At 28.3% G+C, this 26,441-nt stretch overlaps 1 protein-coding gene across 1 annotated transcript; it reads right to left on the reverse strand.

The window, feature by feature from the left end:
- Positions 1-736: 736 nt before the first annotated feature.
- On the reverse strand, positions 737-20,962 carry LOC129313999 (probable LRR receptor-like serine/threonine-protein kinase At3g47570). The gene is made up of 3 exons (XM_054957381.1): positions 20,830-20,962; positions 19,276-19,419; positions 737-1,506 (listed from the first exon to the last, which is right to left on the reverse strand). Exons 1-3 carry the CDS (start codon positions 20,960-20,962, stop codon positions 737-739), a joined length of 1,047 nt encoding a protein of 348 aa, XP_054813356.1.
- Positions 20,963-26,441: the final 5,479 nt, after the last annotated feature.

Below are 26,441 nucleotides of genomic sequence, written 5' to 3' on the forward strand. Positions count from 1 at the left end.
GGAGCCCCTTTCAAGTATGTTACTCTCATCAAATCCATTTGTTGCCTCTTGGATTTCAAAGTAAGAAATCCTTCTTGGCACTTCTAAAGTTGATAAATCCCTTTCAACTAGATCCCTTGAATTTTGATGTTTATGTCTTAAAAGGATAGTGGTTGAGACAACAAAAATTATTGACACAATTATGGGTAATAACCATTTCAACAAAAGCAATTTTGTCATTGATCTTTTTTCTGTTTCTTTTTTGCATGGAGGTACTAAGAGTTGCCGCGGACCACAAAGAGCTTTATTTATCATAAAAGATTTAGGACTCAAAATTTTAACTCTCCTTGGAGTTTTTTATAAGAGAGATTGACATACTTAAGATCAAAGAGAAACTCCAAAGATTTAGGAATCTCCCCAAACAAATTATTTTGGGAAAGGTCTAAATTTTTTTATGCTTAGCAAATTCCCAAATGATATAGGAATACTTCCTTGCAATTCATTATGTGCTAAAGAGAGAATCTGCAGATTAAGCAAGCCACCAATAGTTGTTGGAATGATACTTGAAATATGATTTTTAAATAAATCTAATGAGATAAGAGCTTTTAAGTTCTCAACCCTTGATCAAGACCCCCAACAAAATGATTGGAAGACAAGTTTACTTGCAATATATCTTTCAAATCCCAGAAGGAAGATTGTATCTCTAATGCCAAGTTATTAGAGCACAAGTGAAATCCCCTTAAAGATGAAAGATTTCTTAAACAGGTGGCATTACTCCATAAAACTTGTTTTGGTTTAGATGTAGATAGCCAAGTGGTTTGATTTCACAAAGCTCATGAACAATTAAGCCATGCAAGTCATTTCCTTCAAGACTCAAAAATTGAAGAGCTTGTAAGCTGCCAATCGTTGTTGGAATTGGTCCATTCAAAACATTTTGATCCAAAGAAAGTTTTATCAAATTAGTAAGATTCCCTATTTCTGATGGAATGTTACCATTAATACCACAAGAAACAATGTCCAACTCTTGTAGAGAATCAGAGAAGTTTCCAATGGACTTAGGAAGTTTTATATACAATGGATTTGCTGAGAGGACCAGAATTTTCAAATGTCTGCAATTAGTCAATGAGGTAATAATGTTGGTTTTAGAATTGGAAGCATCTGATGTGGTTAAATTGTTATTTTTTATTCGGAGGTATTCCAAGTATCTTAAATCCCCAAGTGTAGTTGGTAAAACCCCTATGAAATTATTTGTTGACAATCCTAAAATGGTCAGCTTAGAGGCATTGGAAATTGTATTTGGGATTCTTCCAGAAAGTTTGTTGCCCCATAAAAGTAGCTCTTCTAGATTAGGAAGACCACATCCAAAATCTGATGGAAGACTACCTGATAAAGTATTATTTGGAAGACCCAACATTTGCAAAGCTGATATGTTAAGAATTTCCAATGGAATAGAACCCCTCAAGTTGTTATTGCCCAACGTAAGCTGCTCAAGCTTATAAAGATTGTCTAATTCTGTAGGTATTGAACCTGAAAGCAAAAGTATTGTTTTAGATTTAGGTAAAGTTAGTCTAAGTTAATACAAAAATTAAGGAAAAGAAAATAAAAATATATAATTAATTAGACAAATATATGATCCTCACCTTATTGTTGGGTCAATGATAAGATCGTGCTGAATTTTAGGTTCACTTCATAGATAAACATGTCAGTTTTTTTTTTATTTGTTTTACAATATCAATCCCAAAACATATATAAAGTGCAATTAAAATATGGTTTTTTAATATTTTTTTTAGAGTTCACCAAAAAAATATAGTTTTTGTTTTTAAATGCAATGAGTGTAGATGTGTGAAAACATGGCATCTAGATCCCCTATTGTTTGTTTGTTTTTTTTTTTTTTGGTGATGACATGTCTGCTACCTCAATATATAGCGACGGTTTTGTTTTGTTTCATTTATTTAATTTTCGTTGGCTGATAGTGAAAAAAAGGAAAAAGTTTTAAATTTTGGCTATATATTGTTAATTTTTCTATTTTAACGAATGCATTACAGAACTCTACCTCTACATTGCATGTAATTTATTCAAACAAAAATTTTATTTTAAGTTTGTTGATTTCATAAATTTTTAAATTATTTGAATATCAATGGCATCTATAAAAGTGAGGGTAACTTTATAAAGGATTATAGACCTTGTATATTCAATTGTTGAAAATTATAAGAATTTTAAATTTTTTTCATACAATTGTTTTGTGAAGACATATTTTATACAATTTATATCCACCAAAATGTATTTGAAGGCAAATGATGACACATTAAATTTCTAACGATATAATTTATTGAAATGAAACTAAAAGACAATGTTCTTTTTAAAATTTTAAAAATACGAGATACATTTGGCAGCAGGCATCCTTACAAATAACTGTCACTAAAATAAAAAAAATTCAACTTCCACATTAATTTTTTGGTTAAAAGTTTTTAGATGAATTAGTTTTTGAGGGCTCACCAGGGTTAAGATATACTTTTAGGCACAAAGAGCACTCACAGATTGCACCCACCAGCAATGTGACATTGGCTGTGGTATTTAATCTCACAACCTTGTGGGTTATAGGCCAAATCATTACTAATTGAACCAATCTTTGTTAGTAATTTTCACATATTATAAAACGCAACTGATGAAAGCTTATTAGCACCTGAGCTCATATTTTTATAATTTTCGAACACCAAAATTTCATTATAAATATCTCCTTTTATATGATAAAGAAAAAAGCAGAAATATAGTTCTTTCAGATGATACAAAGAAAACCATTTTGAAAAAGAAAATGATATTAAAATAGAGACTATTGAGCTGTTGATTATTTTACCTTTTCTTTATTTTGAAAAAAACATGTTTAACGTGGGCAGCAAAGTCTTTGAATATATTTTTATCGTTTTGACGGTTAAAAGCTTACCAGAATCCAAGTATATAATTTTCTAATATTGACAATCACTAATCCCTTTAGAAACATATCCTAAAATGTGATAACAAAAGAAAAAAAGACAAAACGACAAAAAGACACCAAAAGAGTAGGACGCAGTTCAAGAAAAAAGAAAGAAAGAGAAATGCATTGGCTCTCATAGCAGGGCCTATGAAAAGTAACATAGACAGAGTGGCTAGCATATCCTAATTTGATGAAAAAATACCTTGAAAATTATTGTTACTGAGATAGCATATCATAACCCTTGAAGCATAGCCAAGTTTCCAACGCCTTTTTGGTATATGACCTGAAAGTCACGTATGACCCTAAAGTATTAAATCACCATTTTTTTTCCTAATAAATAGGCTTAGGGAAAATATCACACGACATGTCATTTAGAAAAGTCATCTCAAGCAATGCCATGGAAAGGAATATTTAAGTTTTCAATGGTTCTTCGATGATGTGGCAAGACAAGTTAAAGACATGTAGTAAAGTATATACTTTTCACATTTGCAAGATGATTGATTTTTAGAATATCTCCCACAGTTTCTCTTCCAATATATGATAACAAAAATAGGCTTTTGTAGAATTAAGGGGATATTACGGGGAAATCACCTATAATAATATCATAACTACTTTTAGCAAATCATTCAAGATAGTATATTTGTTTCACACAATATATATATAACTTTGATAAATTAAAATACACCTGTAGGCTATATCACGATTATTATTTTTGTTGCTTTCTTGTTTATAAATTAAATGTTAAGGATATACTTGTGTTTAATATTAAATAAAATGGGGTAAATGAATGTTGAAGAAGAACATTAAGTAGTATATATCTAAAGTTCTAACCTTACACATAATAACAACTTTACCTTGAAAAAAATTATGTAAATTAAAACTAAAATTGCAAACTATTGTTATTGGAAGAAGTACGTTTCTACTCCAATAAATTGTTATAGTTAATTAGCTGTATCCGCGATGAGAGATTTTACTGCTGGCATTTAAAAGCTCATAATTTTGAAATCTCAAATATCACCTTTACCAATAACAACTAATGATGACATAACCACAAGAAAAGTCATGGTTTGAAAATGACCAAAGACTTATTTTTATGCATAAACATTTATTGAAATAGGAAATTTCATGAATACAAAAACTTATAATAAAAAAAAGGTGAAGATGAAAAATAAAATGCATCGTCTTCATAGTAATTTTAAGAAAATAATCTTAAAATAGAAGTTGCTAGTTAGAACATTGTAATATGAAGAAAAATGAACTTTGATGCCCCTGAAGAGACGACATCCCAACAACCAACATCATTAAAATTAACAATAACTAAAGTCATGAATTCATAATGTAATAACTAGAACAATGAACATGGGTTAAAGAATTAATCTCATACAAGACGATTATATAGAAACAAAGTTTTATGCACTAGATTAATATATAATGTTAGCATTTATTGCCATATTAAAATTAAAATGGTAAAATTATGGGGAATGAAGTTCTATATTTTCCATTATTTAATTCTCGTTTACCATTTAAAGGGAACAAGTGAGATAGAGACTTCATGTTTTAATATTGATGTTCATATTAATACTCTCACCCAATAAATACGTTTCAACTCTAATATATTAATTAACTCTAATATGATAAAATAGCTGAGAGAGAATTCCATAAAAAAATGTGGAGATACATGAAAAAATTATAAAATTTTAAAATAAATAAACAGTAAATTATTTTTTGTACATAGAGATCCACAAAGATATCATAAAATCTAAAATAATTAAACAACTATCATATTTATTATTGTAAACGAACATGAAATAATAAATCCTTTCTATAAAATCTTTCCAAGATAAATCTATTTTTATAAATATTTAAACTATATGAAAATCACTTATTTTTTAATCTTCAACAAACAGCCCCCAAAAGAAAAAAAAAAGAATACAAACGCACTTGAAACTTTTTTTCTTGTTCCACTCTCTTAAAATATGAGAAATTTGTGTAAAGACAACAAATAAAAATATTCTTGTAATAATTGGGTTCACAAAGTAAAGAAAATATACTGCATCAAAGAGCTTGATTTTCTATGAGACTGCAAAAGTAAAAAGAAAATAAAAAAATTGAAAAAATAATTTTAGCAGTTATATATATATATATATATATATTTTGGTAAAAGCAGTTATATATAACTTATTAAACTGTTAAAACATACCTAGAATTGAGATACTTTTCAAACTCCAAACGATGACCCAGATGCAAGAAGGAAGAAAGAACAACCAAATTGCTAAGCATGTTCCCTCCCATTATGAGAACCATAGTCAACTACCAAACTACAGTTTTGGCGTATTAGGATTTGATTGCAATTTTAGAAACATTAATGAATATAAATACCAGAATTTGAAGTTGATCCAACTGGGTCTTACTTTCTCATATATATATATATATATATATAAGGGAGGGTGGAACATGAAAACGGGGTGCTAGGTTGTGAAGCCTGATAAAAGCCTTTCTAAGAAAAAGCAGAATTTATATTTAATAAAAAATAATGCCCAATTTTTATTTTACTTTACGCTTATTTCCAAAATATGTGGGCGGCTCCTGAGTTGTTTTTTTTTTATATATAAATATAAATTGATTGTCAAGGAAAATTTTGATTTAAATGGAAATTAAGGAAGTCTAATTTGTTTAATGGTTATGATCAACACCAATGTCCAATTCATAAGAATGCAATCAAAATATATTTGGCAAGATTGAATTTAGAGATTTGGCATAGCGGGTAGCACGTTCCTGTGAAAAAGTTGATCGCTAAATCTAACTGTTTGAGCTCCTTGCATTGTGTCCAACCAAATGGTATAGCTCCAAATAATTTGTTGGCTTGAAGATGCAAAACTTGTAAATTTGGAAGGCCATGACATATATTTGAGGGAATGCCTTCCAACAAATTATTCCAACTTAAATCAATCTCTTGTGGCTCAGATATATTGGAGATAGTTGATGATATTTGGCCAGAAAACTTATTGTTGTCTAAAAATAAAAGTTTTAGACTTTTAAGATTACCAATTTGTTTGGGTATACCTCCTGCAATGTTATATATATACATATAAGACCCATCAAATTTAGTGTAATCCATCAAAATATAACTCTTGAAGTTGGAAACAAAAGAGGAAATTAAAAGAAAATGTTAAGGTAACTTTTGAAGCTATTGATAACTTATTCCTCCTCAATTTCAGAATTAGGATAGTGTACATGAAGTATGAAAGCCAATTTGGGACTCTTGGCTTTCTCATTAATGAGTTTGCCTCCAGCATTGGCATTTGCTCATAATGAATTTAATATTTTAACTAAAAGCTGAAGTTACAAAATAAAAAGAGAAAAGGTTATAATGCTCCTGGACCCCAATTATGAAGTTGCAGTTTTTTTTATAATTCTATTTCAAATAAAATTATCTTAACAATTTTGTTCTGTGTAAATGGCAATTAAAGCTAATAGACCGCAAGATTGTTATTACCACAATTACGATCAAAGTTGTAATATTCAAAAGCAACTCATCTTATATATAATAACTAATTTCATAGTCAACATAAATATATCACTTGTATTTATAGATTTTGCTTATTGGATTTTGGAATATGTAAATCCTACATTGTCAACGAAAATAGGCATTGAAATTCACGTATTGAATTTTTTTTGGTCAAATCACATCTTTTCTATTTTGGATGAAAGGAATTTTTCCAGATGGTATTATTCATTTTTTGGCAAACAAAAAACTACGGGGTTAAGTAGTAAACTTAAACTTGCTTTTATATCTTGCCGAAAAACCTTTTTTATCTCAATTTAACAAATATGACATATGATAATGATGTGACACTTACAGTTCTTCAACAATAATATATACACACACACACACATTTCAGATATTATATCCAATATGAAAGTCTAATGAGGGTCTATATAATAATTATGTAAAGGTATAACTTTCAACAAATTCACCTATATAAATTATATCTATACCATAAAACGAATCAGAATCATAAATTTATAAACAAGTTGAAGCATTAACTTGTAGGGCATTGGCTTCAACTCATTTTAAGAAGTCCATGTTAAAATTATAAATATGTTTGTAGCAAAGACAAAGATTCCATAAATCAACAAATGAATGTATTTTTTTTTAAAAAAAATCTTCTAGAAAATTGGCTCCCCAAACTACAAGAGGCATGCCCTAGCTAGCATCACTACAATAGACAATAACTAAAGAATTATTTTTATGCATAACGAATTATTGAAATAAGAAATTTGCGAATAAAAAAACTTATAATAAAACTAAAGGTGAAAATGAAAAATAAAATGCATCTTGTTCATAGTAATTCTAAGAAAATAATCTAAAAAAAGAAGCTTCTAGTTAGAAAATCATAATTTGAAGAAAAAAGAACTTAGATGCTCCTAAAGAGAAGACATCCCAACACATTACTAAAACTAACTATAACTAAAATCATGAATTCATAATGTAATAACTAGTAGATAAGTTATCAGAAAATTGATTGTGATGATGTCCAACAAACTTTGTGAAAAGCCAAAAAAAAAAAGAAAAAAACAGTGTGGTTATGACACTCTGCACTAGCACCGAACCTCTTCAATAAATGTATATAGAATGAACGTGAAGTAAAGAATTAATCTCATATAAAATGATTATATATAAAAAAAGTTTTATGCACTACGCTAATATATAATGATAGCATTCATTGCCACATCAAAGTTAAAATTGGTAAAATTATAGGGAATAAAGTTATATATTTTCCATTTTTCGTCCTCCTTTGCCATTTAAATGGAACAAGCAAGATAGAGACTTCATATTTTAACATTTGATGTTGATATTAATAATATCACCCAGTAAGTACATTTCAACTCTAATATATTAATTAATTCTTTTTTGACCAGAAAGGCAATGCTATTCATGAGATTAGAGAACAAAATTTGGTGGCAAATCCTTTTTTCTCACTCCACAAGACGTTCTAAAAAGCATCCCGAAAATTAAAAATAACTAAATACTTATTTATATGCATAAAGAATTGTTCGAAAATAAAATTTTATACATACACAAATTTATAAACAAAAGGAAAAATAGGAAGAGAAAATACGTTGTTTTTCATAGTAATAATGAGAAAACAACTGAAAAAGAAAAAATATAGCTAGAACATCATAAATTGAAGAAAAATTACCGTGTAAATTATTTTGATCAAGACGTATATCTTGAAGGAAAGCGACCATGTTTTAAAATTTGGCTCTTGTTTTTTCTGTTTGAAGGAATGCAAAAACTTATTACCTCTACATCATTTGTATTTCATTCAAACAAAAATTTTATTCTAGTATTTTTAAGAGGTTGAATTGATCTGCAAATATTTTATAGTAAAAATTTTTGCAACCAAAATATTTTTTTGTGAACATAAATTATTTTGGAAAGTCATATTATTTAGCTTTGGATAGTTTGACTACCCTTAAACTTAATGCAACAAAACAAGCCAACAGCTAGTTTAAATTGCTGTATGATGAAATACAAATTTATTTCAGAAAACTTTTAATTTATTAAGGTATTGAAACTAATATGTATAGATGAAAAAACCAAAGTTATCTCAAACGGTAACTGGTAAGGATAGGTGGAGTATGAGGAGGTAAAGGGTTCAAACCCTTATATGGATAAAGACATTAATAAAAAAAAGATTTAATTAAAAATTTAAAACCGCTTATATTTATCAAATAAACATATAATTGTGATAGTAAAATAGCTTTTGAAATTGTCAAGACTAGTAAAGAGTTGAATAGAGAAAATAAAGACTTAACAAGGAGTTTTACCAAAAACAAAAAAGAATTAACAAAGAAGAAAATGAAGATGATTATGATTGAAAATACAACAAGATAATCCGTCACATGAGGGATTTACACCAAACCTCAAAACCACTTTGAGGTGAAATAATAAGGTGAGGACCAAGTTAACCTCCCTCTTGATATAGGATTCAACCTTCCTAACTTCTACTGGAGTGTGACGCCTTTTATATAGATTTTAGGGTAATCAATGACTAAGTAATTACAACCAATCATTTAATATTCTAATATTCCAACATAAATTATTAATAACTTAATCATCCTTAATTTTAGAATTAGGATACTGTGCAGAAAGTATAAAACTAATTTGAGACCCTTTTAGGTCTCTTAATTATTAATAAGTTTCCCCCCAACATTGGCCTTTTCTAATAAATGAATTTAATATTTTTACTAAAAAATGTTTATATAAAAGAAAGTTAAAAAATAAAAAGGAAAATGTTATGATGAACACTCTTAGACCCCAAGTTTCAAATAACATAACAAATTTTGGTCCATGCAATAGTGCTGGCAAATAAAAGTTAGAGCCTATATATATTAAACTGAAAAAAAAAATTCATGGAAAGAGTGAAAGAATTTTACCAGCACAATGGCAGTTAGAGACTTATTTCATAGTCAAAATACATGTCATTCGTATATTTAAATTTTGATTATTGGCTTTTAGTGTACATGAATCCTTCATTGTCAACCAAAACCAGCGTTCAAATTCACATATTAATTTTTTTTTGGTGAAATCTATTTTAGATTAATGGAATTTCTCAAGATGGTGACACTAACAATTCAACATTAATATATATATATATATACATGTTTCGAATATTATCTCTCCAATATGAAATTCTAATGAGGGTCTATATAATATTTATGTAAAATATAACTTTCAGCAGATTCACCTATTTACAATTATATTTACAATAAAAAGAATTAGAATCATAAATTTAATGAACAATTTTAAGAACTAAGGTCACATTTTCTTACTACACTAAAATGGAATGGAATGGATTGAAAAAATAGAAGTAAAAATAAGATGATAAAAGGGGATAGGTAAGCATATTCAAAAGGGGGAGGAGTAATTTAGTTTATGAGGTTTGGAATCATTATTCATGAGATTTTTGAAGAGTGCAATGATTCTCATATTTGTAGTATATATTAATGAGTTTTATTATACTTACCATGGGGGAAAAGATAATTGAATTCATTTTTTATCTTAATTTTTTTAATCAATTTCATTTCATTATATTCTAGTAAGCAAACATGACCTAATTTGTTTGTAGGGCATAGGCTTGGACTCATTTTAAAGAGTCCAAGTCAAAATTAAAATAATGTTTGTCACAAGGAAAAAGATTCTATAAATCAACAAAAAATTTCACTTTAGACAAACTTTATTAAAAAAAAACTTATATATTCAACATCATCACACAATTCTTTTTCTTTGATTTTGCCCCAAAATTTAGCATTCTAAACAAGCAATGAGGGAAAGAGAAGTCCTAGCTGTATTAAAAAAAGTGATGATGTGGAAAACAAAAAGGGAGTTGCTCACAAGAAGAAAGACAAAAACAACACATAACCTATTCGTTCAATAGCTCTAATCTCTATAAGGAGAATTAAAAGAAAAAACCTTCATCAAAATAAGTGAAAAATAAAGAAGAAAATTAAAAAGCTATCGAGAGACTCAAAAGAAAAGAGCATGAATGGAGTCGGAAGGCCAAATCTTCATGGAATTCAGAATGATATTATATGCTTACCTTTGTTTTCTAGCCCAAAAAAACAGAGGTAAACAGAGTAACACTTCTCTATTTGATGGGCACCACAGTGTTGCAAATTTCACAACACAATTATTGTGCATGTGAACCACAAATCTGAATATGTAGTTGAGGGAGATCTAATGTATAATGACCAAAGATAGTGAAGATATAAATGTATATAGTGGTTTCCATATTGCTTTCAAGAGCACCAAAACTCCAGCAAGTAGAAAGCAAGACAAAGAAAACCATGGGCACTGATGTGACTGGGTTCATATTTAATTTCTAAATTTAGAAGATCACACATTTCCTTAGAATTATTGCTTGGGATATGATTAAAAAACCCAAATGTAGAAGGACAAAAAGGAAAAACAGATGTTTCTAATAAAGGTGCCGATAAATTTATTTAAAAAGCTAGAAAATATTAATTAAAATCTAAGGTCGTTATTTTCGTACTTGTAAATTTGCAAATTGTTTCGGGAATATCTCCTCCGTACATGACAACATAAAAAACACATCATTAAGAGTGATGATGCACTAAATCGTGCGGATGCAATTCACATTATAGGCATCGTAAATGGAAAGTGAGGGATGTTTTGAGTGGGAATGAATTAATCAAAGAACATATATTTTGTTTAAAAATACTTAAATATCACAAATATTAAGTATATCATGATTTCATAATGTAATAATTTATTTGTAGAGTTATTAGAACGTTTTGGCATGATGCATAATAGACCATGTGAAAAGAAAAATTCGTTTTTTCACATGTGCTGAACCTTTTCAAGACGTTTTACATGGATTGAAATATGAACTTGTTCATGGCTGAACAATAAATACCCGGCGTGCCAGAGACGCTAAGTCTCAATTGATGATGAAAAAGGTCCCAAGCTCCCTTACCACAGTTCACTCAAACATAAAAAGATATAAGGCTTTGGTAGAACAAGTGTATGATTTCTATTGAAATATAAAACGATTACAAACTAAAAACTAAAAATTACAAAGGGCTAATGAATGTAAAATTGCGAGTCTTTAATTGAGTGTTAACTACTCTCTTCTGTATTTCCTTCTCCTATTTATAGTGTCAGAATAGGAAGCCTTTTCCTTGAACCTTAGCACGTTTTGCCAAAGAATCATGGTTTTCATGAAACTTATGGCGCGGTCTCTCCATTTTGATAACCAGCTCATTTTAGCGAAATACTTGGGTGTAGATTTCCGTATTAGATAAGATCGTCTCTTCATGACAACGGTCTAATATTTGCAGTTGACGAAATTTCGGCATATTTACTTTTTGTGGCCTTTATTGAGCTTCGGGGCCAGCTCCTTTCGTTTATATTAGGCCTAACACATCAATTACTTAGCCCAGTTAGCCCGGTGACCTATTTGAGCAACGTTTCATATTTAGCCCAAACAGAACTAAAGAATTAATCACGTACAAAATGATTATCAAGAAATAATGTTTTACACAATACTTCAAGTCACCAATATACAATAACAGCATTTAATTAAATTTGGTAAAACCATAGGGATTGAAGTTCTATATTTTTGTATTTTTTAAACTCTCGTTCACAATTTAAAGAGAACAAGTGAGACGGAGACTTCATATTTTAATATCGATGTGGATATTAATATTGTCATTCTATAAATACATTTTAACTGTAATATATTAATTAACTACATTTAGACTATAAATGCAAATCCATTTCTCTTGGAAAAGAAAATAATTTTTGGTCAACCAAAACTAAAGAATTAGTTTTATGTTTAAAGCATTATTAGAAAATAAATTTGCACTCAAACAAAAATTTATAAACAAAAAAAAAGTTGGAAAAGAAAATACATTGTTGTTCATAGTAATACTAATAAAACAACTAAAGAGTGAAAAAAAAAACTATAGTAGCTAGAGTATTATAATTTGATGAAAAAATTACCTTGTAAATTATTATAAGTAAAATATAGCTCTTGAAGCACATCCATTTTTCCAATACCTTCTGGTATATCACCTATAAAAAAAAAAATTTAACACTTAGAGATATAGTATTCAAATTGGTCACGGATATATCTATTGAGAATATTTCCCACGTATGTGATAAAGACACAAGAAAGATGGCTTAATCCTACAAGTGTCCAGATATGATAAATCATTTTTTCCAAATCTAACTCGTGGACCCCTATTTCAAGTCGCCGGCCCATGTATATTTTTATATATGATGATATAGCACTTGAATAAAATTCTCTTTTCCTCATTTGTGTTTTACATCAAAGATTATGCTTCGTATAAATGCCGATACATACTGCCACATTAATCAATCTATAAAGCCCACAAACCTACAAAACCAATTATAAGATCCAAAGCTGCTAGTTCTTCTTATGCATTAATTAAGGGAAAGCAAAATTTACACTTTAGACATGTCCTTACCATTATAACTTACAAAAAACTAATTAATGGTTACTTCTAGATAATCATTTAAATTTAAAACCAAATTTCACACACAATACCTACAAGTAAGTAGACAAATGAGACGAAGGTTAAGACTCTAAAATGAGAGCTTGTACAAGTCTTTGAACAATTACCAAAACTACCATATATTAAGAAAGTAAGATATTGAAAGAAGTACAACTAAGTCCCAAATAAGGATACAATTAGTCAAAGCCCTAACAACACATGAAAATTAAGTAAAATATTCAGCAGTAATTGTTTGAACAATTTTAAGTCAAAAGTTAGTTTTACCGAGGTCTAAGCACATGAAGTTTGAACAATAAAAAATGATTATGATGCCCTTCTTGATTAATAAAAAGTATTTTAGAATTTTTGATGAACTATTTTCTACATAGTTAAAATTAAAATTGAGGTGTATATTTTCAAAATTATAGGGTGGTTCAGTAAAATTAATAAAATTAAAGATAAATGGATATTTTTTACACTAAAAAGGAATCATAAATAATATGAAAAATTTCTATATATATATAATCACAAACATTTTGAATAAAAAATTACATACATAAATAAATTTACAATTACTAACAATAATTATTATATGGAAAATGGGTGAAAATGGTTTATAATTGTTTGGGTTGAATATGAAACGCCGCTCAAATAGGTCACGAGGCTAGTTGGGCTGAGTAATTAAAACGTCAAGCCCAATGTAATAAAAGAGGGTGGCCCTGGAGCTTAATAAAGTTTACAACAAATTATCTGTAACTTTTCCATTTCAATTAAATTACACACTTGTTCTACCAAAGCCTTCTATCTTTTTATATCCGAGCGAACTGTGATAAAGGAACTCAAAACTCTTTTCATTATCTATTGAGACTTAGTGTCTTTGGCACGCTGGTATTTGTTGTTCAACCACGAACAATAATATATATACTATTATATAAAAAACGAATGAAGTATTAACTTCACGAACTTATATCATGGTCACTCCTAAATCATTTAAATGTCAATTGTTTTTATATTATTTACAATTTTTTATTGAAGTACGTAGTTTTGTAAAGTTATTATGTTGTTAATATGTTTTATATGTATTTAATTTGTAGTTTTAAGTTTTACACAATACTCCAAGTCACCAATATACAATAACAGCATTTAATTAAATTTGATAAAACAATAGAGATTGAAGTTCTATATATTTTTTATTTTTTAAACTCGCTTACAAGAGAACAAATGAGATGGAGACTTCATATTTTAATATCGATGTGGATATAATACTGTCATTCTGCAAATCCATTTTAACTGAATATATTAATTAACTACATTTTGACGGAAAATGGATATTAATTAACTACATTTAGACTGCAAATGCAAATCCATTTTCCTTGCTTCAAATGGAGCTTCATGTGTTCCAAACAAACAAAATACTCCACAAGACATCCTAACCAGCATTTCTAATATTATTGGAAAAGAAAGGCCAACCAAAACTAAAGAATAATTTTTATGTTTAAAGAATTGTTAGAAAAGAAATTTCACTCAAACACAAATTTATAAAAAAAAAGATGGAAAAGAAAAATGCATTGTTGTTCATAGTAATACTGAGAAAACAACTAAAGAGTGAAAAAAAAAACTATAGTGGCTAGAGTATCATAATTTGATGAAAAAATTACCTTGTAAATTATCATAATAAAGATCTAGCACTTGAAGCATATCCAGTTTTCCAATACCTTCTGGCAAATCACCTACAAAATAATAATAATAATAATACTTAGAGATATAGAATTAGAAATTGGTCACGGATATACCTATTGAGAATATTTTCCACATATGTGATAAAGACATAAGAAAGATGGCTTAATCCTACAAGTGCCATATATGATGAATCATTTTTTCCAAATCTAACTTGTGGACCCTTATTTCTAGTCGCCAGCCCATGTATATATATATATATATATATATATGACGATATAGTACTTGAATGAAATTCTCTTTTCCTCATTTGTATTTTACATCAAAGATTATGTTTCATATAAATGCCAATACACACAGTCATATTAATCAATCTATACAGCCCACAAACCTACAAAAACAATTATAAGATCAAAAGTTGGTAGTTCCTCCTATGCATTAATTAAGAGAAAACAAAATTTACACTTTAGACATGTCCTTACCATCGTCACTTAAAAGAACAATAATTGATGGTTACTTTTAGATAGTCATTTAAATTTAAAACCAAAATTTCACACACAACCACTACAAAAAATATGACTTTTAACGGCGATTTTTAGCCACGACTAAAAAAGTCGCTGCCAAAAGTAGACTTTTAGTAGCGACAAATCATAGTCACCACCAAAAGTGAACTTTTGCACTTTTGGTAGTGACAAAAGTCACCCCCAAAACTTTACTTTTAGCGGTGAGAAATTAAAGTCGTCGCCAAAAATGACTTTAATTTGTCGCCTTTAAAAGTCTACTATTGATGGCGACATTTGTCACCACCAAAAGTATTTTTATAAAAAATAATTAATATAATCTACTTTTGGCCTATTTGTTACCACCAAAAGTATTTTTATAAAAAATAATTTATATAATCTACTTTTGACAGCAATATTTATAAAATTATAATTTAATTTTTTAAAAAAATTATGAATTTTTTTAAAAATTTGAAATTAAATAAAATTATTCAAAATATATTTATGAAATTAAATTTCTTATTTTATGTATAGAATTAGAAATAAATTGTATATAGGAATGTAAAACAAAAGAAGTAATCATCAAAATATGCTAAGTTTAATTATTAAATTATTTCTAATTTTATATTATTCATAATCATTTTTTAGACATATATAGCTCATATTTTTTTAAGAATTATGTTATTAAGCTAGTATTTTAATATGAAAAATTAAAATCTTAATGGGTTATTACTTCAATTATAATTAGGTTAAGTTATACATAAATTATCACATACAATCAAATACATAAATGGCATTGGGAAGTTAAAGTTGTATAGATGTTGTGAGATGCAAATGATATTGTAGACTATTTAGCATTTTGCGCACTTGATGCTTAGCTTGATATACATATAGTGTTTACTTCTTCTACTGAGCTGTAATGGCTTTTAGACGAGGATTTCATGTAATTCCTCCTAGTATATTTAGGTTTTCATTGCTATAAAAAAGAAGTTGCTGATAACATTTTTATAACTAATTATTACTAAGAATAATATGAATAACTACTCAAATCCACCTTGCTATGAGGTTGAAGATGATTAGATATTAACTAGATTGACCACATATGAGATTCTTGTAATTATCATATATTGTAAAAGTTATTAGTATTTATTTTCAAAATTATTCAAAATGACTATTAACAAAATTTATGTGGTTAAAATTAATTTGTTATTAAAATAATTTTTTAAGATATTAAAAAATTATTGATAAAATATATTTTTATTAAAAGAGGGGGAAACATTTAGCTATTTTGAGAGAAGATAAAAATTTAATCATTTAGTTCATCAATTTTTGAGAAAAATATGGAGAAGAAAAAAGTAAAAGATATTTAACATAAAATAATATAATACATATTTATAAATAAATTATATACTTAATAATTTTCATTTAAAAATAAAAATATAATTTAAAAATTTATTACAATGTATATAAGAATATTATTTAATATTTAAAAATTGTTTATTTTAAGTTCATTTTCCTAAAAAAATAATATTTACTGGTGAAAAATAATATTTTATTAAAATTATAATTTAAATATTCATATAAATTATTTTGTCATATTAATAATGGAAAATATAATATAATATATGTATATCTTTTTAATAATATATTATTTGATATATGTGTATACAGTTACATAATATATATTTAATTTCACATATAATAACTGTAGGTGCATTTCAACTCAACTGGTAAAGAAGAGAGGCTTAAGGCTTGGAGGTGACAGACATCAAAGGTTCAAACCTTGGCTTTGCTATATTTTGCAACAAATATGTGTCGTGGTGCGTGAGGTGGCTTGAGAAGGCACACATATGGCAGGTGATGTGGTACGAGATGGTGGCGTAGCACATGAGATGGCTTGAGGGGGTACACACATAGCAAGTGATATGGCACGAGATAGTAGCATGGCACATAAGGTGGCTTGAGAAAGTGCACACGTATTATGTGACATGGCATGAGATAGCTAGTTGATGTGGCATCATTTGTTGAACACGTGGCCTATGATATGGCACAAAATGGCAAGTGACGTGGCATCACTTAATGCACACGTGATAGAGTGATGTGGCATAAAATAAATTATTATTTCTTTTAAAAAAAGGTTTTGGTGGCGACAATTTATCGCCGCTAAAATGACATTTAGTGGCAAAAATACTATTGTGTCGCCGCTAAAAGTCTACTTATATTGTCGCTGCCAAAAACTATTAGTGACGATTGTTATAGCGACAACTTTTAGCAGCAATGTTTTGTCACTGTCAAAAGTCTGTTTTTTTTTTTTGTAGTGAAGACTTTGAACCCACAAGTAAGTAAACAAATGAAATGAAAGTTAAGACTCTAAAATGACAGCTTGTACAAGTCTTTGACCAATTACCAAAAAATACCATATATTAAGAAAGTAAGATATTCGAAGAATTGCAACTAACTCCCAAATAAGGACACAATTAGTCAAAGCCCAAAGAACACATGAAAATTATAAGTCAAATATTCAGCAGTAATTGTTTGAACAATTTTAAGTCAAAAGTTAGTTTTACCGAGGTCTAAGCACATGAAGTGTTGTCAAGTTGCCAATAAAAAATGATTATGATGCCCTTCTTAATTAATAAAAGTATTTTAGAATTTTTGATGAACTATTTTCTACATAGTTAAAATTTAAATTAATGTGTATATTTTCAAAATTATAGGGTGGTTCAGTAATATTAACAAAAGTAAAGATAAATGGATATTTTTTACACTAAAAAAGATTCATAAATAATATGAAAAAATTTCTATATATATATATATGTATGTATATATATGAAATCAAAAAAAATTTGAATAAAAATTACATAGATAAAGAAATTTACAATTACTAACAATAATTATTATGTGCAAAGTGGGTGAAAACGGTGCATGATATATATACTATTATATAAAAATATGAATAAAGTATTAAGTTCGTTGAATTTATATCATGGTCACTCCTAAATCATTAAAATGTCAATTGTTTTTATATTATTTACAATGTTTTTTTATTGAAGTACTTAGTTTTGTAAAGTTAATATTTTGTTAATATGTTTATTTTTATATGTATCTGTAGTTTTAAGTTTTATATTATTATGCACCAGCAATTATCTATATGCATATATGTTTGATTTACTTCAGTGACTGGCATATATATGATATAGCTTCAGCGTGTTCTTTTGGTAAAGATTAATTCTTGTTCATAGAAAGCCCAATATATGTCATATTGCCACTCTAATCATTCTATAAAGCCCAGGAACACAACAGTAATTATAAAACTCAAAACTAGATGCTTCCAACTCAAACAATGTTAGGCCACCTCCAATCAGAAGTTGGTCCCATGCCAACTTATTCCTTTTAATTAAAATTATAAGAATTTAATTGCACTTGACACATGTGCTTATCACAATCACTTGAGATATGTTGCCTCATTTTCCCTGACTTTTATAGAACTTCTTCTTTTTTTTAATTCTTTATTGGATCCTCCCTTCTCTCCTATTCGCTAATTCCTATATTTAGAATAATGAGCAGAATTGACTGTGGTTGATAAGTAACAAAATTGGACAAATCAATGTTGAATAAGATGTTAGACCATCCAAATTTTACTTTCTATTCACATATTAACATTATATATTTTCTGAATTTTTTATGTTTTGAAATTCTTGTAATTAACCAAGTGAAAACAACCAAAAAGACTAAAATAGTTTGGATACATGAAAATGTGATATACTTTAAAATATTTAATCTAAATATTTAACCGAAATTTTAATTATAAAATTTGACATAATTTAACATATGTAATCTAAATATATTATGTCATTGAGATTTATGAGGCTGAAATAGAGTCTTTTTAAGGGAAAAAATGGTAAGACTACAAACATGGTGATAGAATTATCAACCAAATTTTAAAAGTTATAAACTAATTTTTTATATAATTATGGGGTCCGGATTTTCTCATAATCCCCTTTCTCCTTTCCTTCTTCTCATCTCATCTGCACCCTTAGATAATAAAAATTAACACAAAATTGATGAAAAGTTTCACATTATGATTAGTTGAAAGTATACCATCTATGTTATTTTCACCAAGCCGTAGATGTTGAAGTTTTGTCAAGTTTTCAATATTCCTTGATATTTGGCCGGACAACTTGTTAACACCTAGATATATTATTTTCAGTTTTGTGAGAGCACCAATTGCTCTGGGAATATCTCCTACAATGTGATGATAAAGAAAAAACAACATTATTATGAGTTCTCTTGTATAACACGATTATAGTAAAAGAAAAATAAGTAATAAATATAATTTTATGAATGCATTTTTTGAAGTTATTGTGATTATGTTATAATAAATACTGAATTTGTATTTAAAATAAATAAGAAAATAATAAAAGCTCTTAAACCAAACAAAAAATTTTTATATGTAACCGCTAATTTGAACTCTTTTCAATGCTAATTATCAACCAAAAATTATTGGACAAAACAATTCATTAGCATAAGTATACAAATTTTGAAATTGCAATCATTTATTATGGTGCATAAATGATTAGATAAAAATAAAAAATGCACTGTTTTGTTGTGTTTTTCCTGCATTTTTTGAATGGTTTCTTTTGAAGTTATTCTAGACAAGTTATAACTTACGAACTTGTATTGAAAAGAAAGCAAAAAGGAAAAAAAAAAAAAAAGATAAAGCTCTTGAACCCAATAGGGGGAAAAATAAAAAAGGAAATCGATGTATCTTGATAAAGAATGTCTGAGACAGGTCCTAACAATATGCAAATTTCTGACGCAAGCTTTTAATTTATAAAAAAGCATATTATGTTATATGAGTAATAATTTATAACATAACTAGAGAAGGAATTATGTAAAATATATAACGTAAAAAAATTATCTAGCAGTTAAAAGAGGACTTCAAAGAACGTTTGACGATTCATCTTTCTCAAATAAGAACATTTTACTATCACCAATAATATATAATTAAAAATAAAAATTAAAGAAATATCAAATATGTTAATTTGCTAAGGTGAAGTTAACTTGAATAGGGAAGGATGCATCTGCAAAGCTGATTTTATGAAATTTTTTCTGACCAACATAAGTGAAAAATTTACGTCCAAGAAGATTAATTAACTTTGATAATAAGGCATATTATCTTAAGGCATGCAGAAATATACATTAAAGTTGAGCAAAATATTTTCAAATAGAAAATAAATTTATCTCATTGTAAAATGGAAGAAGTGCTAACAACACAATAATTATGCAAGACATACCTGTTAAAGAGTTGAAAGACAAAGACAACAACTCGAGTGAGGATAAGATAGAAATAGTTGGAGGTATTTTTCCTGAAAGCTTGTTTACCGCAATCTGTAAAATCTTCAGACATTGAAGTTTTTCAACTCAAATGGAATGAATCCTTCAATAAAGTTATCATTCCAGTTCAAAGTCTAACTTTGACAAATTGGATATGCTTTTAGGAATAACACCTCCAAAACTATTATTACGGAGATGGAAGTGCTGAAGCATAAATAAGCTTCCAATCCAAGTTGGAATTTCTCCATTGAATATCATTGTAGCTCAAGTTGAGAATTTGTAGCTTGTGTAATTGGATCAACTCTTTTGGCAACTCACCATAAAGGTTATTACTATGAAGGTCAAGCTCAACCAAAAAAGACAAATTCCCAGTTTTTGAGGGCAACATTCCCTTGAGACCCATCTCACCAAGATTCAAGGCTATTACTCTCTCATGGTAAGCATCACACATAAACCCAACCCAAATTGCAAATGGAAGAAGAGTTGGACTAATTAGCCAAGTGATGGTAAGGGTCCTTCACAGAAAACTTGAAAGTAAGTAGTGCCAATTCATCATTCGTAGTAAGATTGGTGTGGCATAAATTGAAACAAACCTTGAGACAAAGTAGGGAGAACATGAGGAAGGGGAAATGAATGTTGGATAGGTTCAAGGCTTCTTAGATTGATGAAGTGGTTAGGAGGAGAAGGTTGTACTATATATATATGCGCTTAGAAATTCATAAGCACACCTTTTAAAGAGGATTGATGAATATTTATGCATTTAAAACTGTGGATTAATGGTTGAAATTTCTCAACTCAGGTGACATTGCCTACCTTTGTAGTAACCAGTAGCCACCACTAGTCATAATCTTGGGATGGTGGGGCCTACAATGAAGTTTGGAAATGAGACCGTATAGGCATATTCTTCAATTTGTTGGAAATAAGAACCATTTGATACTGGAAATAAAAATTGAATTTGACAGGGAAATACCAATGGAAGGAAAAGGCTTTTATTTTATTTTACATAACATATATATATATATATACATATACTTATATAACTACAAAAAATCCACGCCCAAAAAAATTGCCAAGCTTAAAAAGATTTTCATAATATTGATTTAACCATCAACCTTAAATAAAAAGATATTTAAGTATCCCAAAAGTATAATTCAAAAAATAACAGTTAGATTTATTAGACACAGGAAAACAATTAAATAATCCCCATACATATTATAGGCTTGGCCCTTGTGCAAGCTTGACAATATATGTTCCACACGCGATCTCTATTATAAGATGTTTTCAATTATTTCATTGGAACCAACAAATGATAATTAACTCATTAAATATCTCTTAAAATGACAAAAATTCAAATTCACCCCTATTGAAAATAGGAAGAGAGGAATATACAATATAGGATCAACCATAAAATTAAATTTTTAACATGGGTAAAATTGAAAATGATAATGAATAACCCTCCATTATCCTTATATTAAAGACTAAAGAATCTTTTTTTAAAGGTGCTATATAATAGGGACATGAAGGAGTATTAATTATATTAGCATATTCATTAGCTTGTTCGAGTACAATCATAACTCATAAGCATTGGTGGTTAAAAATTGCTTCCAAAAGCCAACATGTTAAAGAAATAGAAATATCCAAGGAAATAAGTAAAAATCTTTACTATCATATTAGACGTGATACAACAAATTAATCATCCTAGGATATCTTAGATGATAAGAATAGAATAAAGTGTTCACACTGCTTAATAAATGCACGCATGCATTATAATTTGAAAATAATAATAATAATAATAATAATAATAATAATAATATTGTTATTATTATTACAACTATGGTTACTTTTTAAATGACATTTACTTTGCTCAATTTATAAAATCATATTTTAAATATTTGAACTCGACAAAAAATAATGTACCAACAATTCAATTTCTAACATGGAATCTATTACTTTAGATGACCAAAAACAGATTCTCCATTATTGTGTCATTTTTTTCTAAGATATGAATACCTACTTGAGTTGGCTTGACGAAAGAAAAATGTGGACACCGACTTAAAAAATGGACTGTCATGATTAATAGCTTTTTTTTTTTTTTCCTTCTTGACTTCAGTAATGGAAAGACTTCTACTATTGTGTAATTTTTTCTACACGACCTTTTAATGTTTAGAATGGAATGACTTAAATATATATAATTTCTTTTTATTCCTCCACTGTTATTGTGCCATTTTCTCTACGCATATTAATTGACTAGACATTGAAATTATGCATCAGCATAGAAAAATAAGACAGCCATTATGGTCTTTTTAAAAAAAAAATAAAATTTTTATTTCTTTATGCGAACTTATCTCAAAAGCAAAAACATGATGTTTTTTTTTAATCAAATTTGTAGGACATTTGGATGAGGGATTTCGTGGTCTTTTTTAATAAAATGTCATGATCACTCACGACTTCAAAACCTTAATTTTTTTATTATTATATAGACTCAAAATAAATGCATATTTAGATTATTAACGAAAGAAAGCTATTGCAGTAAAAGAATTGAAGAATCACCAAAGATGGACGACAGGGAAAAGGCTTGATGGTTTGTGGTTATAATATAAAATTTTGAAAAATAACATGTCGACTCTCATTTTTTTTTTTGGCCAAAGAAATAACCATTCATATTGATTGACCATAAACACAAGTCCCAACAGAGTCAGCCCGAAACAAACAACAGAAGAACATTAAAAAAAATCAAAATCAAAATCAGCCAACATCACGAACATCAATTTTATTAGCCCCTAATATGTGATCGAGGTCAACAAATTAAGATGATCCAATTAATAAGGAGTTATTCCATTTTCCATGGGAATATAAGTTCAAATACGCTGTCGACCTGAGGATTTTTCTTGCAAAGTATAACTTGTTGAAAATTAATTTGCAACCTACCTTTCAAATTAACTTTAAAGCCAATGGTATTTAGATAATCTTACTTTGAAATTCTAATCACTTGAAGGACCTTTGGTAGTCTATTTCTTGAAGTTGGAATTGCTCAAGGTATCTTTTTAGGTCTTTATAATAATAAGAAGTTAAATAAATTTTTCTTCTTTTCTTTTCACGTTAAATTTTATATGTTTTTATGATTTTCTGTTCTACTTTTTATTTTATCACACAAACAAAATTAACACATACCATTTCATTTGTTATTATGAGAGCCTTTGATTCAACAAACCAATAAATGGGCTTAGCTGTGATGTTGATGAAGTGATTGGAATTGGGTTAATTAACATTACATGAATGTACTGATGAAGCATACAAGAAATTCTTTACCCACATTTACAATGTTGGAGAAGATATTTTCACACTTATCAACTTGTTGGAGAAGATACCAAGACCACATATTATTGCCCCACTTCCTCTATGCCAAGGACATATGAGTTTACTTGACTTCCAAATACAACATTCTTTGATTATAAATCAAATATTCTAAGGATTGTTAGAGACTAAAGTGTGCCATCATAGGCAGATTATTCTGACAAAAAAGAATTCACAAGATTTTTTTGAGCTTATTCAAGCTAGCGTGTATATAGGGTTTGATCTAGATTACTAGCTTTAACCTTCCGCAATCCATTAATATAACTTAATGTTGACTGAATAAGCCTAAAGAAATGTAGGCCAAGCTCCAACAAGAATGAACTTAGCTCGAATACCCAGAGATTCTTTTTTTTCTCTTTATTAATAAAATAAAATTAAAATTAGATAAAATTTGAAAATCTTAATTCTTTAAGATAAAAATGAAATTGAATAAAAAATAAAATAAAATAATATTTGACAAATCAAGTATTCAATCCAACCTAAATAAGCTGAAAATCTAAGGTGTTAGGGTCTTTTATAAAGTTAATGGGTACCCATATACCATTATTAACTTAATGATACCAAAAACTCTTGGAGAAAAAGTTTCTAGGTATTTTTACACGTTATATTGGCTTTTTTTTTTTGGGTAATGATCAATGTCAATGAATGTCAGGAAAATTCAATAGAATGGGGATTGTTGCACTCATTAAAACAAGTTCATGGGTAATCATGTACGTACCATTATTCACTTAAGGATACTGAGTGTTCCCCAAGAAAAAGTAACTGGGTATTGTTGTCCTTTAAATCAATGATCTACATCATTGTGTATTTTTTTTCTAGAACATGAGTATATTGATTGTCTTGACTAGGAAAATTAAGTATAAAATATGAATTGTCACCATTCATGACTTCCTTTTCCCTTTGGCCATGTTAACGAGTTATGTAAAAAGACAAGCCCAATTCATATAACCTCCTCATCATCAATGGAATGTCAAAAACAAATATACATAAATTATTTTTATTCCATTCACATAAAATAGTGCCATTTTCTTTAGGCAATGAATAAATGAATTGATATGAATACACTAACAAAAAGATAACCACCATTTATAATTTTTTAATAGTAATATTTAACAATTACTTAATATTTGGAAGGATGCATGTTTTCAAAATAGAAATTAAATCTTTATAGTTGAAACAAAATAGATAGGAGGTTAGTCATCAATACATTTTAAAGGTAAATTGAAATAAAATAATAAATAAGGTTTAACAACTTATAATATAGTGGGTGGATGTCAACTTTGATGGAATTTATTAGGCTTAAAGTGAAAATTTAGCCATAAAGATTTTTGTGAGGTGATAATGTCATCCTTAACACAAGTATGATGCAATTTTGTCCATGAATCCTAAAAAAAATGGTGTAAAAATCCCCAATTCGTAATGGAAGCCAAATGTTCAATTAAGTAAGAATTGTGGGTCTCACCTAGTATTCCACATGTAAATGGGTTAAGAGCAAAAATGTCTATAATATGCTATACTACGGTGCAATTTTTCCCATAAATATAAAAAATGGTTCACTATCCCAAATTAGACCATTTTACTTGTGTTTAATTATGTAATAATTACATAATTTTTACTATTTACATATTTGGTTCATTGTATGTTTAAGCCTTAAAACATAACATATAGGAAACAAAATTCACTCATTTTGATCTATTTCATATTTTCAGTGTATGATTAGGATTGTGAAACATTGAATACATTGCCATATAACTTAAACATTCCTTCACGCATGCACACACATGCACACACACCCACACACACACCCACTACTATAATAACCCATATATATATATATATATTAACAAAAATAAAAGTAATTTTAAATTTATGTTAAGGTAAGTTAATTATATTTTAATATATTTAGGGGTTAATTTGCCAAAGTACATTGATGGCTTAGTGGTGATTATCATTGACTTCAAATCCAAGGTTCTAGGTTCGATTTCTTTGGAAGCAAGAATAGGACTACCTTTTTCCTTTCTTTCTCACTTTTCAGTCTTTATGTGAAATTACCCATTTGTCCTTGACTTGATTAGATTTTTCTCTTCCTTCTTCCTCATATTTTCATGTTTTCGTGCATAAGTTTAGATAGCAAAAGAGCTATCCAGAAATTACACCCACTATGCCCTAATCTATGATCTCTCCATCGTTTGTGCTTGCCACTATCACCACAGTGGTGTTGTACCATTCTTGTTCTCCTAAACTTACAACTTTATTTTCTACTTAAAAACCACCGAGATCTCCATTCCTCTGTCCATGGGAGCTTGCAAGGGTTCAAGCTTTCCTTTCCATTCACCTTCATCCTTGACTCTCCATCATTAGTGAACATGGAAATGTTGAAGTCTTCCTCCTTTGACAGTTTGGCAACATGTACATATCAGATTCCGTCTTCCTTATGTTAAGGCATTAGTTCAACCTAACTAAGAACTAAGAGCAAAGCCCAAACTTGGCCCAATCAATAGTCCAAGTTGAAGTAATGTATCTAGAATCTACTACTAGGGCTACGTGTCATCTTTACTCTTATCAAATCACATGTA

The sequence above is a fragment of the Prosopis cineraria genome, unplaced genomic scaffold (genome assembly GCF_029017545.1).
Source record: "Prosopis cineraria cultivar Desert tree isolate PC_DT_omini unplaced genomic scaffold, ASM2901754v1 PC6, whole genome shotgun sequence".
Taxonomy (NCBI): domain Eukaryota; kingdom Viridiplantae; phylum Streptophyta; class Magnoliopsida; order Fabales; family Fabaceae; genus Prosopis; species Prosopis cineraria.